Here is a 17,119-nt window from a genome sequence, read left to right as displayed (position 1 = left end):
TGAGTGTCAAAAGAACCTACTGAATATTCCCTTTCTATTTACTATTGCTTATATTTCTATACTGCCCAATAGCACAATTGCTGAGTGTGACACAACTCACTCGCCTAACCCATGTCAATTTTGTGGGCTTTAATTTGCTTGTTAAGGGTTCATGGGCCTGTTCAGACGACACGCTAAGCCATGGTTAGGCCGCTAACCCTTTTGCAGCAAATGGTTAGTGAGCATGTTTAAACTGTGATTATGTAGCCACCATGGTTCGGAATGGATCACATAACACGTGAAGCCATAATGTTTAGCTCAAAATGCTTAACCACTGTGGCTTAGCGTGTCGTCTGAACAGGGTCTAAAAGATTACTCAGGACCAAGCTGGGACACACATCCAGCATTTTTTTCCAAGTGACACAGGGCAGCAAAGCTACCCTATTCCTTCCACTAGACTTGTTTGGCTCCAAAGCACCAGGAAATGCACCACGACAGACCATTAAATCAAGAACTCAAGTCAGCTTTCTGCATCTATTGTTTATTAGAACTTGATGTGGAGGTTACGCATTTGTTTCAAAGAAAAGAGACTGGCAAACACAGACAATGAAGCAAAACATAATAATCTATAATGACCCAGAGCAGAACTCTCTTCCCAAAGCAGTTTGCAACGATATGCGTCATTGCTTTATTTCCTCAAACAGCTTCTGAAATTTCACTTCTTGCTCTGTCAAATGTGTGCCCTCATTGTAAAGCTGTATCTTTTGGAAGCTGGAGAGTCCAGAGCTTGCATAAGAAGGATTCAGCCTAGAAGATAAATATTGACAAAGGACTAACAGAAGACCTTGCCCAAGTCACTACACCAGCTGTTTTATCACATGTTAGTGTACAAACATTCCACAACTAGAACTGGGAAGGGAGGGTGGAGTTCTAACTTGGAGGTGATCAAAATGTGGTCTTTTGTCTTGAAATTACATGTTAAAAGATTTATTTGTCTAAACTGAGTGTTTTGCCTTGCAAAGGGTTTTAATCATGGGTCGACTTTTCCGTTCGTCCAACAGTTCTGCGACAGTGAGGTCACCCTGGCCTGAGTCTGAAAATCAGAAAACAGAAAACTTTCCAAGGGTGAGTCCAGATGAGGCTCTTATTGCGCAATCTCCTTGCCTCATTCACGAAATTTTACGGGGGATCCAGACAGCGTGTTTTTCCAACAGTGCTTCCTTCTTTTTTCTGACCACGGAAAAATCTGTTCAGGAGGGGAAAATGGAATAACTGTGCCATGTCTTTCAATTGGTAGTGCCAGGAGTCTTCCATGTGGAAGCACCCTCTAGAAGTGTTGGGAACACAACTCCCATCATCCCCAGCCAGTATCTGGGGATGATGTGAGTTGTAATCCCAACCTATCTGGAGGGTGCCGGGGTGAGGGAGGCTATCCTAACACATCTGTTTGGGAGTGTTATAGTCAGCCAACCAGCTGAAACGTGCCAGGTCTATGCATCTTTCTCCTCGCAGGGAGAAAAACAGCTTGGAAGGGCAATTCAGATGGAGAAATCAGCCTGCAGGGAAAGGGTTAAGCACTCCCTCCCACAAGCACCATGGCTCTGATCAATTTGGAGTCCCACACCTTGTGGTAGCATTTCAATAAAACCCATCAGGAGATGCTTCAAGAGGCAGCTGGACAGCCATCTGTCAGATATGCTTTAATGTGGATTCCTGTATTGAGCAGGGGGTTGGACTTGATGGCCTTATAGGACCCTTCCAACTCTACTATTTTGTGGTTTGCTAGGGAACCTAGCCTTTCTTTCTTTCTTTCTTTCTTTCTTTCTTTCTTTCTTTCTTTCTTTTCATGACTCCTGCTAAACCCTGCTTTTATCAGGTATCTGGCCAAGTTAAATGCATAGATGTCTCTTGTGCCATTAGGCAACTATCCAGGGCCCCACTGGAGAGAAGGAGCAAGACAGAGCCCCAAAAGCAACAGGGCTGGCTTACTGTATTTGGAAGTAAGTGAAACAATCCACATCACCATCTAAAGAGGGTAGATGGGAGAAGCAAGCCCATTAAATCCAGAGTCCTCAATTACCCCACAGCTTTTCCCTAAGAAAAAAGGTGGCGAAAGAGCAGTAACTTGAGAGCAGCAGAGGAAGCGGGATGTTTGCTGGTTCAGGCGGCACTCGAATCACCCCAGGCCACGTGGCTGCAGGCGGACTTCTTCCAAAAGAGGACACCCTAGGAGAAAATTGAAGAGGGGGATGGCTGAGCTGGTTAGAGAATGCACGCCGCAAGGTGGGGCACAAGAGCAGAACCATGATGCGCCCATGCAGCAGTGCATGAACGCTTCTGCTGCAAAAGCCAGATGCTACTGCCAGGCGGGCAGCCAAGGCAAGGGGGTAGAAGACCCCATGACCGGATGGGCTACTGCCATGGAACACCAGCCAGTGTGGTGTAGTGGTTAGAGTGTGGGGCTAGGACTCAGGAGATCCGGGTTCTAGTTCCCACTCAAAAATTTTATTTATTTATTATTGCATTTATATCCCGCCTTTTTCCCTCCAAGAAACCCAAGGAGGCATGCATAATCCTCCTCTCCATGTTATCCTCACAACAACAACCCTGTGAGGTAGGTTGGGCTGAGAGTTTGTGACTGGCCCAGTCACCCAGTGGGTTTCCATGGCTGAGTGGGGACTAGAACCCAGATCTCCCGGCTCCCAGTCCAACACTTCAGCCAGTAGACCACACCAGCAATGAAGCCCACCAGGTGATTTTGAGCCAGTCACTGACTCTCTGCCTAATCTACCTCACAGGGTTGTTGTGATGATCAAATGGAGGAAGACCATGTAAGCCGCTTTGAGATGTAAACGGAATAGCAGTAGTAATCTTATATAAGAATATGGTCGTCTAAAGCTTATTACCCAAGATCTCCCAAACTGATTTTGCTCATTTTTGTTTTAAACTGAAGCTTGAGCAGCGTAGGTGCGCAGAAACATCTGAAACTTTGAAAAAGTTCAAAGCTCGAGCTGTAATAGCAGTGAATTTGCTCCAGGCCAAATAGGCAGGGCAGGCCCTCCACCAGCGGGAGGACGGGCAGCCCTGCTTGGCCAATCAGTGTGGCGCAAAGGTGCTCCCAAGGCACAGCTATGCGGTTAGGCTGTAGCCTCCAGCAGGGAGGGAGAAAGGAACGGAGGTAGCCAATCGGGGCATGCGAGGGAGGGGCATGCAAATTTCAGGTATTCAATATGCATTATTCATGAGCCCCTCTGTGGTGAGGGGACTGAGGTGCAAAAAAGCAGGAAAGGGGCAGCACTACTATCGCCCATGGCGACATGGCCTTTAAGAGTTATAGTAGTAGTAGTAGTAGTAGTGGTAGTAGTAGTAATAATAATAATAATTTAAAAAATCAGTCTAGGACTGGAGCAGGAGTGTGGAGTTAAAGCATAGACTAGAGAACAAGATTCCTATCACTCACTCCGGCATGGGTGACCTTGGGCCACCCACTATCTCTCAGCCTAACCTACCTCACAGGGCTGTTGTGAAAATTAAATGAGGGAGGGAGAAAAGGACCCACATATACTGTCCTCAGCTCCTTGGAGTAAAGGCAGGGTATACAGTGGAATAATAGTAAATAGGCTGTGAGTGGTGCAGGTATGACTACAGTGCACATCACGGCCACGCTGTGTGTGCATCATAACCATTAAGTAGTAGTATTTAATTATAGCCATTATTAGGGGTGTGCACGGACCCCCCGCTCCGCTTCACTTGCAGATCCGCCATTTTCCGGAGCGGGTCGCTCCGCTCCGCCCCCGCTCCGCCCACTTCCGCTCCGCTCCGCTCGGAGCTCCGGATCCGGATCCGGAGCTCCGTTTTTGCCCCCCATAGGGTTGCATTGAAAGCTAAAAAAGTAAACAACTTTTTTTCCGTTGAAGTTAGAAACCTCACGTTTGGCACCATGACACCTCATGGGCGTATACACACACACGCCAAGTTTCAAGGCAATCCCATCATCCCCTGATTTTTGGCGAATTTTTGAAAATCGGGCACCCCATTCACACCCCTTGGGATAGCTCCGTCAATTTGCATGTTAGAAACCTCAAACTCGGCACCAGGGCAGCTTATCCATGTGTCCACATGCACGCCAAGTTGCAAGCAAATCCCATCATCCCCTGATTTTTGGCGCGGCTCTACCCTCTAACGCACCACCCATAACCCTAATTCACACCCCTTTAGATAGCTCCGTCAATTTGCACGTTAGAAACCTCAAACTCAGCACCATGATAGCTTATCCACGTGTCCACATGCACGCCAAGTTTCAAGGCAATCCCATCATCCCCTGATTTTTGGGGAATTTTTGAAAATCGGGCACCCCATTCACACCCCTTGGGATAGCTCCGTCAATTTGCATGTTAGAAACCTCAAACTCGGCACCATGAGAGCTTATCCATGTGTCCACATGCACGCCAAGTTGCAAGCAAATCCCATCATCCCCTGATTTTTGGCATGGCTTAACTCACCCCAAATTGTCCCATTCTACAACTACGTCAATTTGCATGTTTGAAACCCCAAAGTCGGCACCATGATAGCTTATCCACGTGTCCACATGGACGCCAAGTTTCAAGGCAATCCCATCATCCCCTGATTTTTGGGGAATTTATGAAAATCGGGCACCCCATTCACACCCCTTGGGATAGCTCCGTCAATTTGCATGTTAGAAACCTCAAACTCGGCACCATGAGAGCTTATCCATGTGTCCACATGCATGCCAAGTTGCAAGCAAATCCCATCATCCCCTGATTTTTGGCGCGGCTTAAACTTTTTAACTCACCCCAAATCAAGTCCCATTCTACAACTACGTCAATTTGCACGTTAGAAACCTATCCTTTGGTCCCATGACAGCTTACCCATGTGTCCCCATGGACACCAAGTTTCAAGGCAATCCCATCATCCCCTGATGTTAGGGAACTTTTGAAATTTGAACACTCCAGTATGTCAGGGATTTAAAGTTGCAATTGCAGACAGCTCAATGGGGCCAGTTCCAAGGCAATCCCAACATGCCACGAGATCACCCTAAATCTTCTGGCACATTTGAAAAAGGGATTATTGAACTTGATAAAGTCTAAGTGAGCGCAGGAAGGACTTCTCCCCTGAGTCAAAGCAAGACACATACACCATCGCTGCAAGGCGGGAAGGGGAGAAGGGAGGGAAAGCAGGCAGGCAGCATGCATTGTAGTGCCGCAAGGATGGCTTGAGCACTAACGCATAGCAAACCAACCCATAAGTGGGCGCAAAGTGAGGCAAAGATGGCTGGTTATTTCTTTCTAAGCCAGCAGTTACGCCTTGAGGGGCACAGAGGAGGACGATTGGGAGCAAACCAGGCACCAGGCGGGCAGAGAGGCAGGCAGAGTAGGCGAGGAGTCAGTCCTGGCAGATGCCCCACCACAGCAGCACCCCGGGGGAGGCGGGCAGGCGGGCAGGCAGGCAGGCAGGCTGCGGGCATTTCTGGGGGCACAAGGAAGTGATGGCTGGTTTCTAAGCCAGCATTGCAGTTAGTCACGCATTGCAAACGCAAACCATCCCAGCGAGTCGGTCACCGAGGAGGACAGGCTAGCAGAGGGGCAGGCAGAGTGACATGTCATAGATCTAGTATTGGGGAGGAGTCAGTCCCGGCAGATGCCCCAACACAGTAGCACCCTGGGTGGGCATTGGAAAACGCCATCTTGTGGGTCAATACTTCCCCCACCCCATGTCCTGCAGGGTTGCCTGCCTAACCCTTGTGGGGATGGGAGATGGAGAGCTTAGAGTGGCAGTGCCAGCAGCAGCCTTCGGCTTTCCCCTGGAACCAGTCGCCTTGCCCGCCTCTTTACCCAGCAAGATCGCCTGGTGCTGCCTATGAAGATGCATCTTCATGCTGCTGGTTCCATAATGCCCTGTCGATGAACCCCTGCTTAGGCTGAGTTTGCAGTGGCGACAGACAGCAAAGCGGGGATCCGCTCCCAACTCAAAGTGGTCCCACACGATGCTTGTCTTTCGTTTCCGTGGTGACACCACCAATTGCCCGCCTGAGCTCTCTGGTGTTGCCACAGAAACAGGGGTGTGGGATGAGACTGGGGAGAGAGCCTCGGCCTGCTGCTCCTCCTCCTCAGCCCCCACATCCTGGAGGCCCACCGCCTCCTCCTCCTCCCCCCCCTCCACTGTGCTGAGGACCTCGTCTAGGTCCATCAGCGGGCTCGTGGGCTGAAAGGAGAATGAAGGAGTTGGGGATACTCCTCCTCCTCTAATGGCACTGCTGCCACGTGCCTCTTGCAAACGGGCACTTTTCCCATTCCCACCCTCAAAAAGAGAACGCCGGGCACAAGTTGCAGAAGAGAGTGGCTCTGCCTGCTGCTTGTCCTGCTTCTGTTTTGGAGCAGTCAGCCAAGGAGTTGCCCGTTTGAGTTTCACAGGAGGAGAGGAAGCCTGCTTACTGCTGGCAGACTGAGCCTTGCTGCTTTCAGCACGCCTGCTTCCTCTTTTCATGATGACTAACAAAATATTAATACTACTAATACTATGTATAAGGTACTACTAAGAATATGTATAAGAAGAATATAATATGTTTAAATGTAGGGAAATGGGACAAGAACAATAAAATATACTACTACTAATATGTATGAGAATATATATATATATACTACTAAGAATATCTACAAGAATATAATAATATGTTTAAGAATATTACTAATAAATGTAGGGAAATGGGACAAGAAATGGGACAACCACTACTATAACAAGAACAAAATATGAATACTACTACTAATATGTATGAGAATGTATACTAATAGACTACTAAGACTATGTCAAAGAATATAATATAATATGTTTAAGAATAGGGAAATGGTGTGCGTATGCTTTCCCCAAAATGCTCAATCTGTGGCTGCCTGTTGAACTTGACAAAAGCAGCCCACTCTGTCCAAGTTACACAGAGAAGAAAAAGAGAATCCAATTTTTTTGGTATATTTGGTATATAGAAGATAGAAGGAAACACAATCAGGATTTAAGAGAGGGGAGGGGGGAAAAGAACCAACCACTACTATAAGAAGAACAAAATATGAATACTAATATAATATGTATGAGAATATATACTAATGGACTATGTGAAAGAATATAATAAAATATGTTTAAGAATATAAATGTAGGGAAATGGGACAAAAAGTGTGTGTATGCTTTCAAAAGAAAGCTTTCACAAAAGCAGAACAGTCAGGCTTTAATACAGGGAAGGGGGGGGGGCAACCAACCCAACCACACACTCCAAAATTCAAAAATAAAGTTTATATTAAATCAAAGTAAGGGGAAAACACAGGGCAAACTAAGCTACAAGTCAGAAAGAAGCAAACAAACACACACACGCGCCAAACTAAACCTATCCTAATCTATCTCCAAAGTCCAAAGCAGGAGCACTAACTAACTAAGTGTTCCCTCCACGAACGCCAACCCACAAAGAGACACAAAACAGAAAGTTCTCAGGGTGGGTCTGCCTTAGTCCCCCCTCCAACGCTGGGATTGGAGGAGGATGCTTTCTGAGGAGATCAATTCTCATCAGGATTGGGAGTTGAATGTGCCTGTCATCGCTTCCAAAAAAATAAAAAAATAAATAAAAAAACCCCAAACCCCGATTTTTAAAAAAATATTGCACGTGAACCACAGCACGCAGAAAGTTGAGAGTGGTCTCAAAATGACCCCCATCCACGACTCTCTGTGCACAAGAATTTTCAGAACGATAGCTTAAACCCCCCCCCAGTTATCCCCGATTCTTTCCCTCAATGCAATCCTATGGGCGAAAAGCCGAAACGCAGTTTGAGCCGCGCGGTTGACCCGATTTTTTAAAAAATATTGCACGTGAACCACAGCACGCAGAGAGGTGAGAGTGGTCTCAAAATGACCCCCATCCACGACTCTCTGTGCACAAGAATTTCCAGAACGATAGCTTCAAAAACAACGTAGTTATGCGTGATTATTTGCCGCAATGCAATCCTATGGCGAAATGTTTTCAAGATGGCGACCGGAGCGCTCCGCCTGAACTCGGAGCTCCGAAAAATGGTCGCTTCTCTTCGCCTTGCTTCTAGGGGGTCCGCGGTCCGCTCCTACTCCGCCTCTGGGTAAGGCGGAGCAGGCCAATCCGCTACTGCTTCTACGCTCCTAATCGGAGCGGAGCACATCCCTAGCCATTATAACAGCAGCAACAGCAGCAATGAAGCATATTATTAGCACTTATTTATGTAATGCTTCCTGCGTGTTCAAAGCACTGGTCATTCGTTATTGCAGTCGTCCTTACAACAACCCTGTAAGGTAAGCCAGTATTATGCCTATATTGTGGATGGAAGGGCTGATGTTGAAAGAGGATTGGACCAGTCCCACTGAGGGTACAGAATGGCAGCATTAATAGCCTTATAGCATTAATGGCAACCAAGACATACTGTACATTAAATACATATAGTGTGTGGCAGGGAACAAACTAATGAAGAATTTCTGGTTCTCAGCTCAGAAACAAATTGCATTGCGCATAAATGCATGTGTTAAAACCCTGATAATAGACTCATAGAATAGCATAGTTGGAAGGGGCCTACAAGGCCATCGAGTCCAACCCCTGCTCAACGCAGGAATCCACCCTAAAGCATCCCTGACAGATGGTTGTCCAGCTGCCTCTTGAAGGCCTCTAGTGGGGGAGAGACCACAATCTCCCTAGGCTGCTTCTTCTCAGGAAAAGAAATGTATGGGGTGGGTGGGTGGGACACAATTTGGAGTGGAGAAGTAGCCAGAGGTGTGCTTAACCCTTCCCCTACCGCATTTATGCTGCAACACACCCCATACACATAGCTGATTTCTTCCCTCGCTCGTTTGAAATGAAGTGTTTTTTCAAGGACAAATTTGGAAACCTTCAAAGTAAAAAGCAGCTGGGAAATGAGAGAGGGGTGGAGGTTGTATGGGGAAAGAGGTGGGCAGGGTAAAGCTGAAGCACACTCTCCCTGCCCCCCTTCTAGGTATGTTGGAGGAATCTGGTCTGGGGGTGGAGCTTGTCAAGTTTTTGCCAGCTCCCCACCCCCGGCGCAAGCTCACGGATCCCTGAGCTGGCTCAACTTGGGACATGCTAAGTCAGGGAGGCTCTCACTTTCCCGCTTGGATTTTTTTATATGCAAATCCTGATTTGTGCAAATCACAATTTGCACAAAACGCAGTTTGTACAAATTCATGGCTGGGGACATTAATGGAAATCACTATTTGCGCAAATTTGTGACAATAAATAGCGCAGTTCAAGCAAAACTGCAGACATAAATGCTCCTTCACACCTGAATTTTTACCCAATTTGTATTCTTTATGGCCGTGGATTTGCACAAATTACAATTTCTGTAAATATTCCCAGCCACGAATTTGCACAAATCACAGCTTGTGGACCCCCCCTACCAAAAGTTGTGAGCGCTCTCCAGATGCCCACAGACTGTCTGGCTGCACAAGTGGCTGGAGTCTAGTGAGCAGAGCACGAACAGGACTCGGGGGAGTTTGCCCACACTACCCTCTTGTGCTCTATTCGATATTTCTCCCTCCTGAATCTATTTTTTGCTAGAAAGAGCAACCAACCGGGTTTCAGATATCATGTGTGTGTGTGAATTAATGTGTCAGTGTGTCCTACTTTACACAGGACAGTCCTCTATTTGAAGGGCTACCCTGTCTAGCTCCAGTTTAAATATTAAGAGCCCTAAGAAGGGAGGATAATTTGGGCCTTGAAGTTGTGCATCCACAGTTAGCACCCTGGACAGCAGACTGAGTAACTACATAGGTCACTTGGTCATAGCCTTTCCCCATTATGGTGAAATATATTGTATTTCAATGGAATGATAGTAATTACTTCTAAATCTGCATTTGTACATAGGCGTTATCATATGCAAAGATAAAAGGTCCCACTCACCTAGAAGAGCTTCTCGTAGCACTTATCACAGTGGACAATGTCCCGGTGAATGAAGATTTTTTCCAGGAGATCTCCCATTGGCTTGTGGCAAATCCCACACTGTGGAAAGAGAAAGTTTATTTAGCCAGAATCACATGGAGCCACAGTAATCCCCCCCCCCCCATGGCTTATTTAGCCAGAGCACACACGGTCTCTTTCGTCTTTCGCAAAAGACGAAAGGAAGTGTTTCTTCGCATCTTTCTATCAGACAGGCAAGCGGGTCACCAGGCCCAAGAGTAATTTGGTGGGAAGGGAAAGCAAATACAAACTTGTAATGCAATGCTTGTAACGTAATGCTATCTGCACTATTCTCCAGGTTTGTAGTGTATGCTACCAGCCATATCCTACAAAGTTTCCAGGCTATATCACACATTCAATGAACTATGGATTTCAGTACCACAAGATGTAGTGATGGCCACCCATTTGGATGGCTTTAAAAGGGGGTTGAATAAATTCCTAGAGGAGAAGGCTGTCAATGACTACTAGGCCTGATGACTGTGCTATCTCCAGTATTCGAGGCAATAAGCCTGTGTGCACGTTGCTGGGGAACGTGGGTAGGAGGGTGCTGTTGCACCATGTCCTGCTTGTTCATCCCTGGCCGATGGCTGGTTGGCCTCTGTGTGAACAGAGTGCTGGACTAGATGGATCCTTGGTCTGATCCAGCAGGGCTCTTCTCATCTTCATATGTTCTTAATACATACTTGTAACACACATACCGCAGCTCCATCCCATACATATAATCCCATTAATCACAAAGGACAAGTTTCTGTTTTATTTCTGAAATGATATCTTCTACATTTCTGAAATGACGCCATGGCCTACACTTGATTTTTCCTACCACGCCCCCAAATACTGGCGTCCCCCCCAAACCCCGGAGGCTATTTTTATGAATGCAACATCCAGATTAAAGAGGAGGACTCTGACAAATCTCACTGGCTATTTTGTAACTTCTTGGTTGGTCTTAATAAATGTATCGTCCTGTAGTTTTGTTTTGACTTTTTTTAAAAATTAACCAGTGCGACTCCAAACATTTTATAAACAGACCAATTCACTGGGCCTGTTCGCACATTACAATAAAGCAGCCTGAAAATAAGCCAGGGTGAGTCGGTGGTTCGCTCTCTATTCCACGTTTCTCCCAATAGATCATGAGTCATTCTGTGGCTTGTTGTAGCTTGTTTCCCATTAGTCTTCCTGCCTGCTTCTGGCATGTATCCCATGGGCCTTTGCAGCACAGCCTCAGCAGCCTTTGTAAGGCTTTATTTTTCTGGCTTTTTTCGATGCACAATCATGAATTAACTACCTAAAATCATTTTTTTTCATGTTCACATTTGCACAGTGACCTGGTTCGCATGACATGAAAACTCACCCTTGTTTGCTTCAGAGTGGTTGTTGTGACATCCGAACCCGGCATTATTTTCTCAGCATGGTTTGTTAACCATGCACAAGCCACCCTGAGAACCCAGAGTCTGTTGCTGGTTGGTTCAGGGTGGCTTGTTTTCAGAATGGATTGGCATGACATGCGGACTCGGCAGGGCATCTTGTCCTCCAACACCTCACCAACGCCCCTACCAATGTCTTCCACCTAAGACAGCTGCCTCACTCTGCCTCATGGTAGGGCCGTCTCAGACTATTGCCATGAATTATCCAACCGGGAAGTGTATAATATTACTGGATCTCATTTTCCTCCTACCAACTTGGTTTGTTTTTGAGTTCCTTGAGCACAATGTTTAGCAAAAGAGGGCCCTTACCCGGAAGCAGTATTCATGGCAGCAGATTTTGAGCTGCTCAATGGTTATCTTCGGACAGTTTCGGATTTCCCGGCCACAATAAGTGCAGATGTCTTCGGACAGCCTGAAGAGGTGGAAAAGGAAGAGGTCATGAGTCAAGGTGATTCAAGAAAATGTTACAGCATTGTCCCAGCTTCCAGCACTGTCCAGGCTGCTTCATGTAGAAATATAAAGCCAGCCTCCCGGGGGGGGGGGCAAATTGTCCTACCTTTTAGGGGGGGCACTATTCAGATAACTGGCACTGCTGTAAGTTGATTTATCGAGTTCAGACAGATCAGCCAGGCTGCGACTGAAAGAAGGCAAGATTGTTACTGCATACAGGAGGGATATGATAAAAACTCAAACGTTACATAACCAAATCAAAATATGGGCAGATGTGAGAGATGTTGCTCCCACACTCGGAGTCTTGAAATGCTTCTGAGGCACTGCTTTTCTATAATTAGCTGGAAACTGAATTTAAGTGTATGTCACAAAGTATTTCATCCAATGCAATGACATCTAGCAATGTCCTTCTATAAGCATTTCTTACATATTATAGTCCCATTCAGCAAGGGCACCCTGCAATATTAATTAAAAGTTTGCTGTCAGCAAGTTCTGCCCATTTTACTACCTTCGGTTGGGCATGGTGGTGGAATTACTAAATACCATGTATTTAGTATTGTCCCAGTGTTAGTTTTCTGCTCCCACTATTTTACCATACAGAAAAGGAAAGGAAATCAGTCATTAGAGCGGCACCCCTCGCTCTCCGTATGGAAAGAATGCCATTAGGGCTGCAATCCCTACTACTTACCTGAAATTAAGTCCCACTGAACTAAATTCGACTTACTTCTGAGTAAACATGCATAGGATTGCAATGTGAGACAATTAAAAGAGGCTTAATTCATTATTGATCTTCCAGCAGAGATCAACACAATCCAAGAAAATGGGCAAGGACCAGCAAGCAGGAAACTTTTAATTAAAGGCAGAGAAGCCCTGAAAAGCCTCAACAGAACTTGCTTTTTATTGCAAGCAAGCAAGCAAACAAACAAAACCCTGCCACAAATCAGGTCTGAGAAAAAATGCAAGGACAGCACAAGAAATTCTGGGCTGGGGTGGGCTGACGTATTTTATTTTATTTATGTTATTATTACATTTATATCCTGCCATTGTTCCTCCAGGGAACTCAAGGTGTACATGATCCTCCTCTTCTCCATTTTATTTTCACAACAACCCTGTAAGATAAGTTAAGCTGAGAGCCCTATAAAATAAGTTAAGCTGAGAGCCCACGACCAACTGACCCCTTGCGGAAATGATTGCTTTGCGGCCATCGTTTGCGCAAATGGGCATTTATGAAATAGGCTGAGCTGCCATTTTAATGCAAAATGACAGCTCAACAAGGGATCAGTTGCCTACTGGCCACATGTGGTAAGCAGGAGCAGACAACTGGTGGGGGTCCGATACGTGGGACATGACTCGGATGAGTTTGCCCCTCCCTAATGTGTAGTCACTCACAGGATGTTTGATTTCATGAGCAACTCTTTACTCCATCCTTTACTCCATCCTTTACTCTTTTCTCCATCCTTACCTACACACAAGCCCCTGGGTGAGTTTCTCATCGGCTACATCAGCCTTTGCAAATCTGTCATCCTCCAGATGTTTTGGACTTCCACTCCCATCAGCCCCAGCCAGCTTGGCCAAGGATGAGGAACGCTAGGAGTTGTCCAAAAGATCTGTAGGGATCCATGTTGGGGAAGGCTGGCTGCACTGCATCAATAAGTTTAGAGATCTGTTATGGGGACTTTCTACATAAGTGGAGCCATATTTTGATGTGTGTGTGTGTGTGTACCAAAATGACCACAACAGGAGAACGGGGCCCAGGGATAAGTAAAAACAAACACAATCTTGCACGTGGACTCATCTAGAGATAAAACTGGTATGAACTGGTGTACTGCAGAGATGCCTTCCAACGTTTTGTTCCCTTACCTGTTGTAACGTGGAGAAGAGGACAACTCGGTGCTCTTGATGGATTCCTTCACAAAAAGGAGGCCTTTGCTGCCGGAGAAGAGAAGGGAAGGAGAGAGAAGTTTGCTTCAGCTAAAATAGTCCAGACACTAGAGGCAGCGTGGGGCAGTGCTTAGAGCAGGGACGGAGAACCTGGGGTCGCAAAGATGTTCCTGGACCACAGCTCCCATCAGTCCTGGCCATTGGTCATGCTGGCTGGGGCCAATGGGAGTTGTAGTCCAGGAACATCTTGAGGGACCCAGGTCGCCCAGCTGTTGCTTCGGGTAAAATCCAACTTAAGTCTTGCTTAAGACCCATTCCTTTCAATGGGTCTACTCTTAGTAGGATTTATGTTGGATTCTACATTTTGAGCATCAGGCTAGGAGCAGGCGGACTCAGGTTCAGGTTGCTAACTTGGTCATGAAGCTCCATGGAGGGTGGGTGGGTTCACACAGATCTCACGCATGGTTTGAAAGCAGTATGGGAGTAGCGGGGGGCAGTGATGCATGCACCAGCCCTGCCAACGATGCACGCACCAGCCAGGCTGGCAATGTGTTGTGCAGCAGTGCAAAGGGGGGGGGAATGCATGTACGAATGTATGTGCCCAGCAGGAGCATCAACCCTCTTTCAGCCCATTTCAGAGACGTTCTCTGAGGTTCCAGGCAAAAGGGTCAGGGCCAAGAGAGAGAAAATATCCACATATTTGAGCATGAACCTCTTACTGCCAGGAACCAAGGGGAGGCATGCCAACCTTTTAATACGGGGGGGGGGGGGGAGGGGGGAGGACAGCACAAAAGCTGGGAACCCACCAAATGATCGTTAGTTGGAGAAAAGGGGTAGGAGCTGGGGAAGGAGGTGGAGCCAAAGGAAGGGCGGGGCCATCTGGGGAAAACTGGAGGGCCAGATTGGCACCCTGACTGGGCCGGATTTGGCCCACGGGCTTGACGTTTAACACCCCTGGTGTACAGGGTGGAAGAGCCCTGCTCACTTAGCGCTCCCCCACACTGCTGCTGAATGTGTCGGTGGTGGAGGACATGACCAGCACGCACATCATTGGCCATGGGTGAGGTCAGTTATGGGTGGCTCTGCACTACCTCCTCTCTTTATCCGCCTAACCTACTGCGCAGGGGGTGTTGTGAGGATAAAAGGAAGGGCATATGTGGAAGCTATAAGAAAAAAGAGGCTATTAGCTCTGGTGCTAAGAAATGTCAAAAGAAATTTCTTTATTTTTATCCGAAATATAAAAACGTTCAAAAAAACCAACAACTTTCAACCAAACTTGTGCAACGCTCAACGTTTTGGATCCAGAGAACCTTCATCAGGAGCTGTATAACGAAATAAATTACTTTTTGAAGTAATTATAAATTTAAAACCTTCGAGATATTTTTTTACAAGACCGCAGTCGTGTTCATTCTGTCTCCATCAGCAGTCAAATTTATTTCATGGTACAGCTCCTGACGAAGGATCTCCGGATCCAAAACGTTGAGCGTTGTACAAGTTTGGTTGAAAGGTTGTTGTTTTTAAACATTTTTATATTTCGGATAAAAATAAATTTCTTTTGACATTTCTTAGCACCAGAACTAGTAGACTCTTTTTTCTTATAGCCTTTTCAGGGTGCTTTCCCCCTCTTTTTCCTCAACTCTCATATATGGAAGCTGCCTTGAGTTCTTTAGAACAATTCTGACAACCAAAACCTGCCCATACTGGTAAGCGGCATTGATTCATGGGCCGTGTGAGGATTCGTGCATTGAAAACCATAGCAATGAGAAAGAGCTTTGCCATTCTTTACCTCGATGTGGTGGGGTCTGAGTCATAGCCAGAGGTATTCTTAAACTGAAAGGAATCAGGTGAGGCCCTGTCACCTGAACCTGTCAAAGTCCTGGCAAGAGAAAGGAAATTTGGTGAAGAGGGCCGTCGTTAAAGATCAGACATTTGGACAGACTGAGAGAGCCCTTATTTTTACTTTTTATTTTTTTTATCTTTTAGTTTTTAATTTTTAAAAAATATTCTCTATTTTTATTTTATTCTTATTTTATTCTTATTTATTTATTTATAGTTTTGTAGTTCTTCATAGAATGAAATCTCTAAGCAATTCAGAATAAAACACATTTAATACAATACAGGCACAATATAAAATTAAAATAATAATTAAAAACATCAGTGCCAAATTACAATTAAACAGAGCAGTGTCATGGGCCTTTACAGGTCAGGCAAAGCCTGTATAAACTGTACTTTTTTTTTTAATTGTACACATTTTTCTCCCATTGATTAAAATGTGCTTGTGCTCATTTCCCTAAAGTATGCATTCTTTCATGCACATTTTCAAACGTAGGCATTTTTCTACTAGTTTGGTTTTTTTTTAAAAAAAAAGTTCAACAAATTGTTTCAGAAGCTCAGAAATATATGGATTTCGACCACAGATTGCATTCAAATCCATGTTCAGTTCCATGCAGTGTAAACTGGGTAAATTCTGCTCAGTACGTGGATTGCACAAGCAAGATAGTTTCATAAAGATTTAGGCCAGATCTACACCTTGCATCAAATCTTTACGCTCGCATCATGGTAAGGCTATATCCCTTTTGCGTATTTATACATTCTAGGACACACAATGACATTTGTTGCAGTATTTTGGATAATGTGTTAATTATATTTTAAAAACTTTTTTATATCTCTATGTTTTAATTGTATATGTTACAATTTTGTAAAGCTGCCTTGAGTCCCAGTATTAGGAAAAAGGCAGGATACAAAATAATAATAATAATAATAATAATAATAATAATAATAATAATGTGATATATGGAATGTGGCTTGTACCCCAACTGTTATCAGTGCACGTCAATACTGTTATAAAGCAGTAGTGCATATCTAGTCATGGTTTCCATTTTTGACTTTTTTTTTAACAAAAAAAGAAAATGACTTCAGACTTCCAGACATACAGAGATCATCATTCTGTAGTTCAAAGTGTTTTTATGCTGTGTTTCAATGCTATGTTTTAATATTGTGTTTTAATGTTGTGAACCACTGAGAGATTCTATTATATTCAGCGGTATATAAATGTTGCAAACAAATAATAAACATAAATAAATAAAACTCTTTCTATGAAGTGCAAGTTTGGCACAACAACACTGAATGTGGATGTTCACTCAGTATAATAAGCTTTTGTACTCTATTGCTCTAAGTTTTGTTTATTCATTTAATGGAAAAGTAATTTAAAAAAAGAATTTCTCATACATCTCTATCACTAATGAATGAATCACTCTAGCGCCACCTGCTGGGTGATTTCTGAATGAATCCTAGCATTCTAGCAGAGATGCCTGGTTAGCTTTGAAGCCCATTCTTTAGAATAACCTACCTTGGAGGATAGTTCCTCTGAGAACTTTGGAGAAAACTCTATGACAATTATCTT

General features: G+C 45.1%; 1 protein-coding gene across 1 annotated transcript in view; it reads right to left on the bottom strand.

Moving 5' to 3' along the window:
- Positions 1-2,071: 2,071 nt before the first annotated feature.
- ZNF185 (zinc finger protein 185 with LIM domain) overlaps positions 2,072-17,119 on the bottom strand; it is a 76,698-nt gene continuing 61,650 nt past the window's right edge. Inside the window, exons 24-29 of the mRNA XM_063142061.1 lie at positions 15,503-15,592; positions 13,696-13,764; positions 11,942-12,022; positions 11,695-11,797; positions 9,908-10,006; positions 2,072-2,205 (exon numbers count right to left, since the gene is read on the bottom strand). Of these exons, the coding sequence (XP_062998131.1) occupies positions 9,908-10,006; positions 11,695-11,797; positions 11,942-12,022; positions 13,696-13,764; positions 15,503-15,592 (442 nt within the window). The 3' untranslated portion in view covers positions 2,072-2,205. The remainder of the gene's footprint in view (positions 2,206-9,907; positions 10,007-11,694; positions 11,798-11,941; positions 12,023-13,695; positions 13,765-15,502; positions 15,593-17,119) is intronic.

The sequence above is a fragment of the Elgaria multicarinata genome, chromosome 15 (assembly GCF_023053635.1).
Source record: "Elgaria multicarinata webbii isolate HBS135686 ecotype San Diego chromosome 15, rElgMul1.1.pri, whole genome shotgun sequence".
Lineage (NCBI taxonomy): Eukaryota > Metazoa > Chordata > Lepidosauria > Squamata > Anguidae > Elgaria > Elgaria multicarinata.
Note: the sequence above shows the minus strand (reverse complement) of the source record. Positions and strands in the feature narration are given on the sequence as shown.